The sequence below is a fragment of the Puma concolor genome, chromosome C2 (assembly GCF_028749965.1).
Source record: "Puma concolor isolate L17-30 chromosome C2, mPumCon1.1.hap2, whole genome shotgun sequence".
NCBI lineage: Eukaryota > Metazoa > Chordata > Mammalia > Carnivora > Felidae > Puma > Puma concolor.
The window spans coordinates 37,667,876-37,680,036 of NC_141675.1; the positions used below are offsets into that span (position 1 = coordinate 37,667,876).

Sequence of the window (12,161 nt, forward strand, 5' to 3'; positions counted from 1 at the left end):
TGAATCTTTTCTTGCCCATTATTACACTGCAACTAGTGATCATTTTGAAATGTAAATTCATTCATGCCCTCCCCCTCACACAGAGTCACTTAAGCCTCTAGTGGTTTCCCAATCATTTAGAATAGCATTTCCAATGCTTACCAGAGAATAGAAAGTCCTGCATTATCCACTATGCTACGCATAGCTTTCTTTAATTTCATCTTCTAACACATTCCTCACGGTCATGAAACTCTGGGTGCTCTGACCCCTACCATCCCCTGATCTTTCTGAAACATTTACTCCCTCTTTGGCATCCACCATTCTCATTGCCTGGTACACTCCTCCCATATGTATCTATGTGATTGTTCATCACTTCTTTTGGATCTCTGCTCAGAAGTCACTCAGAGAGGCCTTCCTTGATTCTCATATTTGACAATGCTTCCCATGTCATTTAACATGTCAAATAAACTTAAATAGTTTAGCAAATTCTTTGGAATGTTCCAGGCCAAAAAGACTTAAGCCAATCCAAAGTCCAAACAAACAGGGGCGCCTGGGTGGCTTAGTCAGTTAAGTAGCTGACTTTGGCTCAGGTCATGATCTCACGGTTTGTGGGCTCGAGCCCAGCATCAAGCTCTGTGCTGACAGCTTGGAGCCTGGAGCCTGCTTAGATTCTGTGTCTCCCTCTCACTCTTCCCCTCCCCTGCTCATTGTCTGTCTCTCAAAAGTGAATAAGTATTAAAAAAAATTTTTTTAAGTGCAAACTTTGTCCTTTTAAAACAGAAAACCAAACTCTAACTTTGTACCAGCTTAGTTTTGATATTAAAATCAACTCATTCCAATGTGAGTCCTGACCACATATACAATTCCTTTCCAGAGATTCCTTTTTCACAAACTTTCTACAACTATTTTTTCCTTAAAAAAAAAAAAAATACATCTCAATTCCTTACACCTTTTTTTTTAAATCAAAAACATATATTTTACTTCCCTTGCATATGGAGATGTTTCCCTTATTATTTCTTTTTTTTTTTTTTTAATTTTTTTTTTTCAACGTTTATTTATTTTTGGGACAGAGAGAGACAGAGCATGAATGGGGGAGGGGCAGAGAGAGAGGGAGACACAGAATCGGAAACAGGCTCCAGGCTCTGAGCCATCAGCCCAGAGCCTGACGCGGGGCTCGAACTCACGGACCGCGAGATCGTGACCTGGCTGAAGTCGGACGCTTAACCGACTGCGCCACCCAGGCGCCCCTCCCTTATTATTTCTAGTAGTGTTAAACAATTGGGAACTGTCTGTTATACCAGCATTCTTTAGATTGGCAAATTTATAAATACATTTTATAATTTTTAGAAGCATATGCCTTTTAAATTTTCCAATGTAGCACTAATGATGTGGGGAACAAAGACAAAAGAAAAAAAAATAATTTCCTTACAACTTCGAGCCCACTGACAAGTCCTTGAGACAGGAAGTAACCTTCCCCTAGGTACTCTGCGGCCTCAATGATAACACTTTGCTAAGGGCAAAAGGCAATTTTAGCTTAACATTATCCTGACCTCCAGGATCCTGTAAGTCTCCTTTAACATATAAAAATTCTTTTAGAAACCTCCTTTATCTCTACGCCCCAGGATATAGGTTAGCAATCATCCTCCAAGCATATGGCTCACTGATACACATCTAAAGGGTCTCATGACTAAGGTTTTACTAGACAGTACTTTTAAATGACCTTTTCCTAACAACAGCTAGCCCTTAAAGGTCCTGGAAACCTTGTTTCCAAAGTTCCTTAGAGACTCATGCTATCCCTAAACCCCTCCCAAGAATGTATATAATCAGTCACCCGTCACTACACTAGTACAGCTCTTTCCTATAGGTCCTGTCCCCATGCTTTAATAAAACCACCTTTTTGCACTGAAGACATCTCAAGAATTCTTTCTTGGACTTGGCTTTGAACCCCAGCATTTCCACATCATTAAAACATCCAATTATATTTTAGTTTTTCTGTAATAAGAAGCCACAAGTAGATAAATCTATGTTCAATAATTAATGTTTTAGTATTTCATGTTATTTACGAATCATCTAGATATTTAATGAATTTAACTTAACTCATTACTTAACGTAACTCAGCAAAACCTTAAGATGTTGGGTTACCAAAAAGATTTAGGAAACTATTTAAAAGTTTACCTAAATTTTTGGGGCACCTGGGTGGTTAAGTCGGTTGAGTGTCTGACTTCAGCTTAGGTCATGATCTCACAGTTTGTGAGTTTAAGCCCCACGTTGGGCTCTGTGCTGACAGCTCAGGGCCTGGAGCTGGCTTCGGAGTCAGTGTCTCCCTCTCTCTCCCCCCCTTCCCCACTTGTGCGCGTGCATGCGTGCACTCTCTCTCTCTCTCTCTCAAAAATAAAAATAAAACATTTTTTAAAATTGGGGCAATTTTGGGACTGGTGAAGAAATAGGTAAACTTTGGATTGCCTCTAGAGCTACATTTTTAGTTTTGTAAAGATTGTAAGATAAGGACAGTTGCTTTCAATTCCTCTAAAAATTGGGTTGTAACTTAAATGACATAGGTTGATCCACCTATCCAACTATATTATTCTTGGTTTGCTTCATTTTCTTCTAGGGACATACTTTGAATTTTCAACATTTCTGGTGGTATTGAATAAACCCCCATGGGTGTAAAAAGGGTCCCCAAAGAGGTGCAAAGGATACTACCTTCCCTAGATCTAAAGTCACTCTCAATGACAGTCAAAATAAAGAACAGTGCTGACAGTGTAGAACCTGCTTGGGACTCTCCTTCCCTCTCTCTCTGCCCCTCCCCATGTGCTATGCTCACGCTTGTACATTCTCTCTCACAAAATAAATAAATACACTTTAAAAAAGAACTTTCATAGGGGTGCCTGGGTGGCTCAGTTGGTTAAGTGTCAGACTTCAGCTCAGGTCATGATCTCACAGTCCCTGAGTTCGAGCCCCGCGTCGGGCTCTGTGCTCACAGCTCAGAGCCTGGAGCCTGCTTTGGATTCTGTGTCTCCCTCTCTCTCTGCCCCTCCCCTGCTCATGCTCTGTCTCTCTCTGTCTCAAAAATAAATAAAAACATTTAAAAAAAATTAAAAATGAACTTTCACCCTTCGCTGGCTCCTGCCAGTTTTTCCAGGAACCCCTCTGCAGGCTCTGATATCTACCAGAGTTTCCTCTTGACTGTTTCATGGAGTAATGTAGCAGTGTTATCAGAAAATCCCTCAGTTTCAACAACTCTAAGAGAGGCCTATTTGGGTTTCCTCCTTTGAAGGTAAATACAGGGGTGTCTATAAGGCCATTAATGTGGTAGAGTTTTGTTTATCATTGTGCAGTCTTTTCAGAGTGGAAAACCAATTCAGACTGAGGATGAGTGGAATGAGTATTCCAAGGTGGAAAAAGAGCGGAGCAGTAGGAGTTACGTCAGTCTTCTGTTTGGGGTACTTCTTCTATCTTTAATTTTTCATTAGCCTTTTGCAATGAATCTTTTAACGAAACAACTTGGGAATTTTGAAACCTTTTGGAGGCTTCTGCTTGCCAATTAAAACAGGTATCTCATTCTGTTTAATTTGGGAATCCTTGCTTCACTGTGCATTTCTTTTTTTTTTTTTCTTTTCAATGTTTATTTATTTTTGAGAAAGAGAGAGAGAGAGAGAGAGAGAGAGAGAGCATGAGTAGGGGAGGGGCAGAGAGAGAGGGAGACACAGAATCCAAAGCAGGCTCCAGGCTCTGAGCTATCAGCACAGAGCCCGACGCAGGGCTTGAACTCAGGGACTGTGAGATCATGACCTGAGCTGAAGCTGGACACTTAATCGACTAAGCCACCCAGGAGCACGCCAAGTGCATTTCTTAAATGATATTATCTAATTGGAATGTTCCCATAACAGCCATTGTATTTCTAGGTTGTAATTCCCTCGAAGGCTGGCAGCAGTTTGGTAGGATTCTAGGTGCAAATGGAGTTAGCCCATATTTCTGTCCAGCCATATGTAGCTGCAAATGGGGTGTAACTCATATTTCCGTCTGGCCTTATTTTGGAAACCCCAACCTGATGGTTACCCAGCCAAGTTCCTCAGGACACAAAACAAGCTTAGGAAGATTGTGCCATTTTTGCAAGACACCTGCAACTGCCAGGACTATAGTTCTTAGACATAAAGTAAGCCGGGTGTGCCAGAAGGTGGCATGCTTGACTATTTAGAATTTAAAGATCCCATTAGCAAGCCTTTGGGTTTCCGGAGCTGAACTAATCCTTAAAAGGGACTTCAGGTTGGGGCTGTTGGGTTGGGGATCATGCATATTTTACAGTGTACCTTACTGTATAGAAGTTTTCTTGAGGTTGGTGGGTGAACTTGTGTCAATCTAACCTACTCTGTGATCAACTTCTTCTATTTTCTTGAGCTGGTGAGCACTCTAACACCCTTTAAATGCTCAACCTGCACCGACCAGTTTTTGCAGTTTTTTGGCATCTTGAGATCTCTGACAGCAATAGCTTTTATCTACACAAAACAAGACAAACATGCGCACCTTAATGTATCAGCAACAACCAAAAGATGTTACTGTGTCCTGGCCAAAAGAAGGCCCTGTGCTCACCACCACCAATTCTTGCTGGGTGGGAACCTTGCTGGGGTTTTCCAGCAATTCCAGGGAAACTGTGGTCTGAAAGGCTAGGGATTTGGCTCTGGGCAGACCCTTTTGTCAGCTCAGTTGGGCTCCAGGCAAAACTGCCAGCCCTGGGCATAACTTTCTGGCAGTTCAAGCTAACCCACCCTGTAAAGGAAAGCCAATTAGACTGAGGGAGCTTGAATGCACAAAGAGCAGAGCTCAGAACCAAGAGGGAACTTACCCACAGCCCTCAGAAATAGCGAGAAAGACACTGAATTCAAAGAGTATGCGGGATACCATGCCTGCTTCTCTTTGTCCCTGAATGCTGCTGGAAATTCACTTTGGATCTTGTTGCTGCCTGCCACCCAATCTGTTTAATAACAAAAACTTTAACCGAGTAAATTTTAAGTTCTAATTGGCTTTATTAGTCAATTCATGAATCAGGCAGCATCCCATCTAGCAAGCAGGGGGTGGGGTGGGGGTGGGGGTGGGGCTCCAAAAAGCTACAGCAAAAGAAAGATTTTTTTTTTTTAGTGTTTATTTACTTCTGAGAAAGAGAGAGACAGAACGTGAGCAGGGGAGGGGTAGAGAAAGATGGAGACAGAATCTGAAGCAGGTTCCAGGCTCCAAGCTGTCAGCACAGAGCCCAACGCGGGGCTCAAACAAAAAAACCACGAGATCATGACCTGAGCTATAGTTGGACACTTAGCCAACTGAGCCACCCAGGTGCCCCAGAAAAAGGAAGATTTTTAAAGGTAGAGAGGGAGTGTAAAAAAGGAAATTATTAGCAAAAAAAAAAAAAAAAAAAAATCCATTGTTTTAGGCAAAATTGCCATACTATGGGAAATTTGCCTATCAGTAAATTTCCTAGTGCTGATGGAAAATTCCCATGTTGACTGGCTAAGGGTTACATTTCTGGGGTTTAAAACTATTAGGCCATGTATTATTAAGTCTTGGTTTACTAATTGGGCCATCATTTGGGGCCTTTGGTTTTCTTTCCTTTCTTTCTTTTTTTCTTTATTTTTTTTTTAATTTTATTTATTTTTAAGGCAGAGAGAGACAGAGCATGAGTGGGGATGGGGTAGAGAAAAAGAGGGAGACACAGAATTGGAAGCAGGTTCCAGGCTCTGAGCTGTGAGCACAGAGCCCGACATGGGGCTCAAACTCACAAACTGTGAGATCATGACCTAAGCCGAAGTCGGATGCTTAACCAACTGAGCCACCCAGGCGCCCCATCTTTCTTTTTTTTTTTTTTAAAGATTTTACTTTAATTTTATTTATTTATTTATTTATTTATTTATTTATTTATTTACTTATTTACTTACTTACTTAGAGAGAGAGAGAGAGAGAGAGAGAGTCAGGGAGGGAGAGAGAGAATTTAAAGCAGGATATAGGCCCAGGCAGAGCCTGATGTGGGGCTTTATCTCAGGACCAGGAGATCATGACCCTCAGGTCATGATCAGTTGGCTTAACCAACTGAGCCACTTAGGTGCCCTAAGATTTTATTTTTAAGGAATCTCTACACCCAATGTGGGGCTCAAACTTCCAGCCCAGAGATCCAGAATCTCATGCTCCACTCACTAAGCCAGTCAGGCACCCATCTTTTTAACAACATACAGCAATATTATAAGGACTAAAACTCCATCTGAAGAATACTTTGTCACTAACCTTCAATTCTTCCAGCCATACCTTAATCTGAACCTGTGTCTACCATTAGGTTGAATAAGTCTAATCCTCTCTAAGTGACCAGGAATTTGTAACTTAGGAATTAAATTCCCCTTCCCTTACCTGATTCCTCCATCTACTGTAGCAACCATACATCTAGGGAAAGATGGTCTGTACTTCCTACTTAAGCTATTATAGGAAATCAAAGTCAAGGTCAGAGTTTCAACACCCCCCCCCCCAAACCAGCTGGTGAATCCTTGAGATTCTCTAAGTTCTAGCTCTTTCATCCAGACAGAACGAGTACAATCAAGAAAATCCTCAAAAACCTGAAACAGCTAATTTTTCTCTCTCCCACAGTTTCTTTACTGGTACACGCTGGCTAAGGGTTTCATACAACCTAAATACAACATTCTTCTTTAAATTGTCTTGTCACTGTTTGGTTACACTGTATCAAATACAACTAAGCATTGGCCCTATCCCTGTTTTTTGTCTCAGAGTATCCAATATAAACCACACGTTACTCAGAATACAACATTTAAAAAAAAATTAACAGTTTTATAAAAAGCAATACATATAGAAGTAAGGAAAGATTATAAAGTGCTTTCACATAAGGCCCAGTGATCCCCTTTCCAGAATACAAAAAAATACTTCTGATTATATCCAGGGCACTTTAACTTAAAAAGAAAAAAAAAAACACTTTAATTTTATTCTGCAAGGACCTTCTATATCTCTTAAATCTAATCCCAACTATTCATATATATTAGTTTATACTCTACATGGAGAAACCCCCAAGTTTTCTACTTACCAAGGCCACTACTGGTATAGGCACACCAAATATCTCTTCATCGACTGATCCGAAATGGTGGCTTCAAATAAAATTAATTAAAAAGTCAGTTATAGCTCTAAAAATATTAATTCTAAAATTTGGCAAATTGATTTTCACATAGGCCAAAAAATTATATAATGGACACACAAGCATCTCAAACAAATAATAAAATGCTTTCCCTACTAAAGTAAAATTTTGCTGGTTTCTGTATCCGATGTCCATTAGTACCTCGTATCCCTCACAGGAGGCAGGAGAGACAGTGGTATTGAAAGCAGGGAGGTCAGGAGCCCACTCCAACACATCTGAGCATAAAAATATATCATCAGATCCCAAGCTAAATGATACAACAATTAGTGACTGAAAAGGAAGGGAAAAAACCCTTACCTTAAAAGGGTCAAATAGCCCAGTTGCACTGGCATTTGAAAAATCCGTGGCAAATTCAGCACCTAAATTTACATTGAAAATAATATATTATCTGATGGTGTCAATCAACAGCTATCCCTGGTTTATAAATTAGACCTTTGGCCTCAAAATCATTCCAAAATGTCTATTTCCAGTACAAGGTGTCCAAAGGAATTTCCCACTTAATCTTTTTGAACTTTTAGAGTTTACAAAAGTACTTTCAAATACATTGTCACATCATGATCCCCAGCTTCAGGATGAGGAAAGGGGTTCAAAGATGCAACGTGATTGCCTAGAGTGACCCAGCTGCAAAGTGGCACATCTGGTATTGAGCTCATCTTACCACTTTTGAAATTAAGACTGTTCCTCCACCTTCTATTTGAGGGTTCATCACAATTTAAATATCACCCTCCTTGGGGTGCCCGGGTGGCTCACTCATTTGAGCATCCGACTTTGGCTCAGGTCATGATCTTGTGGTTTATCAGTTTGAGCCCCACATCAGGCTGGCTGCTGTCAGCACGGAACCTGCTTCTGATCCTCTGTCCCCCTCTCTCTCTGCATCTCCCCTGCTTGTGCTCTCTCTCTCTCTCAAGAATAAATAAAACATTAAAAAAATAAAAAATAAAAATCATCCTCTTACAAATTCAAAATTAAGGTAACTTTACTATTGCATGAAGTTACTGGGGTACCAAAAAGCAATGTATTTGGGATACAGGAAGGAAAAAAAGTAACCTCTATTTTTTTTAGGTGAATGATTTCTGTCATTTCTAGCAGTCAAATTTCAGTTACTTATTGTGGGGGAGGAGTGGAATCCTTGGGTGGCTCAGTTGGTAAAGCATCTGACTCTTGATTTCAGCTCAGGTCATGATCTCACGGTTTCTGAGTTTGAGCCTCACATCAGGCTCTGCAATGACAGTTCGGAGTTTGCTTGGGATTCTCTCTCTCCTTCTCTCTCTCTGCCCCTCCCCCGCTTGCTCACCCACAATAAACAAACATTAAAAAAATTTCAAATCATGGGAATCTACTCTCGAAGCCAAAACTGCACTGTATACACTGTATGTTAGCTAACTTGGCAATAAATTATTTAAAAAAAGTAAATAAGTAAAAAAAAATTTCAGTCACTTGAGACAGATCTATCAGATCATCTTTACCTTTTGTGAGCTTGTGTAACAACCAGGTATCAATAGTCCCAAAGCAGCAATTATCTTCTTCAACTGCCTTTTGCACCTTGAAAACACAATGGCACAAAACTGACTCAAAACAGTTAAATTATTGGGGCGCCTGGGTGGCTCAGTCAGTTAAGCGTCCGACTTCGGCTCAGGTCATGATCTCGCTGTCCGTGAGTTCGAGCCCCACGACGGGCTCTGTGCTGACAGCTCAGAGCCTGAAGCCTGTTTCAGATTCTGTGTCTCCCTCTCTCTCTGCCCCTCCCCTGCTCATGCTCTGTCTCTCTCTCTCTGCCAAAAATAAATAAACATTTAAAAAAAAAAAAAAGGTTACATTATTAAGTATACAATTAAAGGCCAAAGAGTAAATACAATATAATCCCTTTTTTTTTTATAAGAATGAATATATACAGGGGTGCCTGGGTGGCTCAGTCAGTTGAGCATGTGACTCTTGGTTTCAGCTCAGATCCTGATCTCATGGTTTGTGAGATCAAGCCCTGCATTGGGATTCTCCCTCTCTCTCCCTCTGCCCCTCTCCCCTGCTCATGCTCTCTCTATAAAAAAAAAAAAAGAAAAGAAAAAAAAGAAAAAAAAAGAAAATTTTTTAAAAAAAGGAATGAATATATACATAAAGAAACTATTTTTAAAATATACACCAAACAGTTCTAAGCAATTACTATAAGGTATAAAAGGCTTTAATTTCACATGAAGCATATATTTTTGTGATGAATAAACAAATAAACTTTGTTCATCACAAAAGTATATATATATATATATATATATATATATATATATATATATATATATATATACATACACACACACATTCTTTTAGACATAAGAATATGTTTAACTATAAGAGGTCTAAAACAGGGGATGGTACACTATGACCACAGTTCAAATCCAACTCATTGCCTAACTCTGTACAGCAAGTTAAGAATGGTTTTTAAATATTATAATTGTTTTTTTTTTAAAGAATACTTTGTGACATATGGAAAGTACATGACATTCAAATTTCAGTGTCCACAGATAAAATTTTACTGGAACACAGCCATGCTCACCTGTTTATGTATCATCTATGGCTGTTTTCACACTACAATAGCAGAGTAGTTATGACAGAAACCTTATGGCCTTCAAAGTTTAAATTATCACTAACTGGCATGTTACAGAAAAAATCTGCTAACCCTTAGCGTAAAGCATGCCACAGGAAACAAAAGTATCAAAAGCTCTTTAAAATAAATAGCTAATAGAGAAAATGAAATGCTTATTGAATATCATTATTACTATTTTTTAAAGAGGCTCTATGCCCAACGTGGGGCTTAAACTCACGACCCTGAGATCAAGCATCTCATGCTCTTCCAAATGAGCCAGCCAGGTGCCCCCAAGATATTATTTCTTTTCAAGATATTATTAACATAGTAGAAACAGTGCCCTACATCACACTTTACCACCTCTCTCTTATTTGTCCATCAAGACTAGCATTTCCTGGCTTTGCCAAACTTGTCATCCAATGGCTATATTCTGTGTGGCCATTATCTCACAACGTCATTACTTCCTACTAGAGTCTAAGCTACTTAAGAGCAGGAACTAAATTGCATTGATATTTATAAGCGCAACACCTGGGAGGGTTCCTGGCATATAACAGATGTTTAAAAAATGCATCCTGAATAAATGAGATAAAAAGAATGACAAATGAATACACTTAAGGATGGATTATATGTTAAGAGTAGAAAGGATCAATAAAATGAAAATGACATAAATTCCAAAAAAAGAAGTCACTTGTAGATTGTTTGTAACAAGTATTTTGAAGATTCAAGTTTTGTAAAACTTAAGTATGGAGTGCTTAAAGTAATATTACTTTATTTCAAACTCTCTTTAAATTTAGAAATTGTGATTCTAAAATTTGTTCCAGATTAGACAAAGGTTAATCTGTATTTCAGTGAGTAGCAACAATGCCTGGCAAGTAGTAAATTCATCTGTTCATTCAAAAAATGTTTGAGAGCCCAGTCCTCTGATAGGTAGTAGGTCGATATAAGGCTATGAAGACAGAGTTGATATTAGGGCTTCCCAAGGTAGGAGGATCAAGGTCAACTCTCCATGCTTTGGGAGAAGACTCCAAATGCCTCTACTCTATGAATAAGAGTAAACCAGAAAGACAGGTTTTCACAGGAACTGAAACTCAGTTTTAAATCATCTCAGTCACTAAACTGGATTGAGGTAATCCTGGTGTCTAGAAAAATGGAAGACACATAAATCTTATCCAGAGCAAGAAAATGCTATGTTAAGGTTCTCATAGTTTCTATACACAATTTTCCAAATACTATGTCTAGCTGATATACATACACATACATACAAATAAGTAACTAGGCTCACCGAACTCATCAAGTTGTATATATTAAATATGTTCAGCTTTTTGTATGTTAATCATACATCCATAAAGTATTTTAAATTTAAAAGAAATGAAATAATCAGGCATCTGAGGAAACAACAGAACATAAAAATAAAAGAGAGAGAAAGACAGAGTCCATGGGGCTACACATACTAGAATAGTCATGGACTTTAAAATACCATGCTAATTATGTAAAGAAAAAAGTTCTAGAACTAAAAAACTAAGAACTTAATGGATGGGTTTTAACAGCACATTAGAAGCAATGTAAGAGAGAATAGATATGAGAGAGAGGTTAGAAGAAAATATCCAGAATGAAGTACAAAGAGACAAAAGAATGGAAAATATGAAAGAGTGAGAGACAAACGGGATTTAATGAGAAGGTCTAACGTGCATATAATCAAATTTTCTAGAAGGAAAGGAGATAAAGAGAATGGACTAGAAATGCCTTTTGAAAATAATGGCTGTGAAATTTTTAAAAGCAACAGAAGATACCAAGGAATAAACTCAAGACACCCTATAAACCTCAAGTAGGTTGCCACTCTTAGACAATAGGTGCAGAAAATGTATTTAATAAATTTAACATCCACTAATAATAGTCTTAGAAGGGGGGCCTGGGTGGCTCAGTAGGTTAAGCATCTAACTTCAGCTTAGATCATGATCTCACAGCTCATAAGTTAGAGCCCTGCCTAGTCAATATATCCTAGAAGTCCTTGTCAATGTTTAAAAGGAAAAGTCATATTTCTATAACATCTTGTTACATTAAAGAACTGCAAATGAAACCAGTGAGACGCTACTTCACATCTAGTAGAATGGCTAAAATCCAAAACTGGAATCAAATGTCTGCAAGGATGTGGCGCTCTCTTTCACTGTTGGTAGGGGTGTAAAACAGTACAGTCACTTTGGAACACAGATTGGCATTTTCTTACAAAGCTAAACATAGTCTTACCATTGGATCCAGCAATTGCACACCTAGGTATTTACCCAAATAGGTTGAAATTTATGTTCATACAAAACCTGCACAAAAATGTTTATAGCAACTTTATTCACAAGTGCCAAAAATTAGAACCAGAAGTGTCATTCAACAAGTGAATGGATAAACAAATTGTAACAATCTAGGCCATGAAATACTAAT

The 12,161-nt window shown here is 38.8% G+C and overlaps 1 protein-coding gene across 5 annotated transcripts in view; it reads right to left on the reverse strand.

Moving 5' to 3' along the window:
- The window catches only part of GK5 (glycerol kinase 5), an 80,345-nt gene that overhangs the window by 34,887 nt on the left and 33,297 nt on the right, over positions 1-12,161 (reverse strand). For all 5 annotated transcript variants that reach the window (XM_086674434.1, XM_086674436.1, XM_086674433.1 and 2 more), the window contains 4 exons: positions 8,626-8,701; positions 7,457-7,518; positions 7,301-7,374; positions 7,052-7,112 (listed from right to left, as the gene is read on the reverse strand). In XM_086674434.1, coding sequence (XP_086530560.1) covers positions 7,052-7,112; positions 7,301-7,374; positions 7,457-7,518; positions 8,626-8,701 — 273 coding nt within the window. The remainder of the gene's footprint in view (positions 1-7,051; positions 7,113-7,300; positions 7,375-7,456; positions 7,519-8,625; positions 8,702-12,161) is intronic.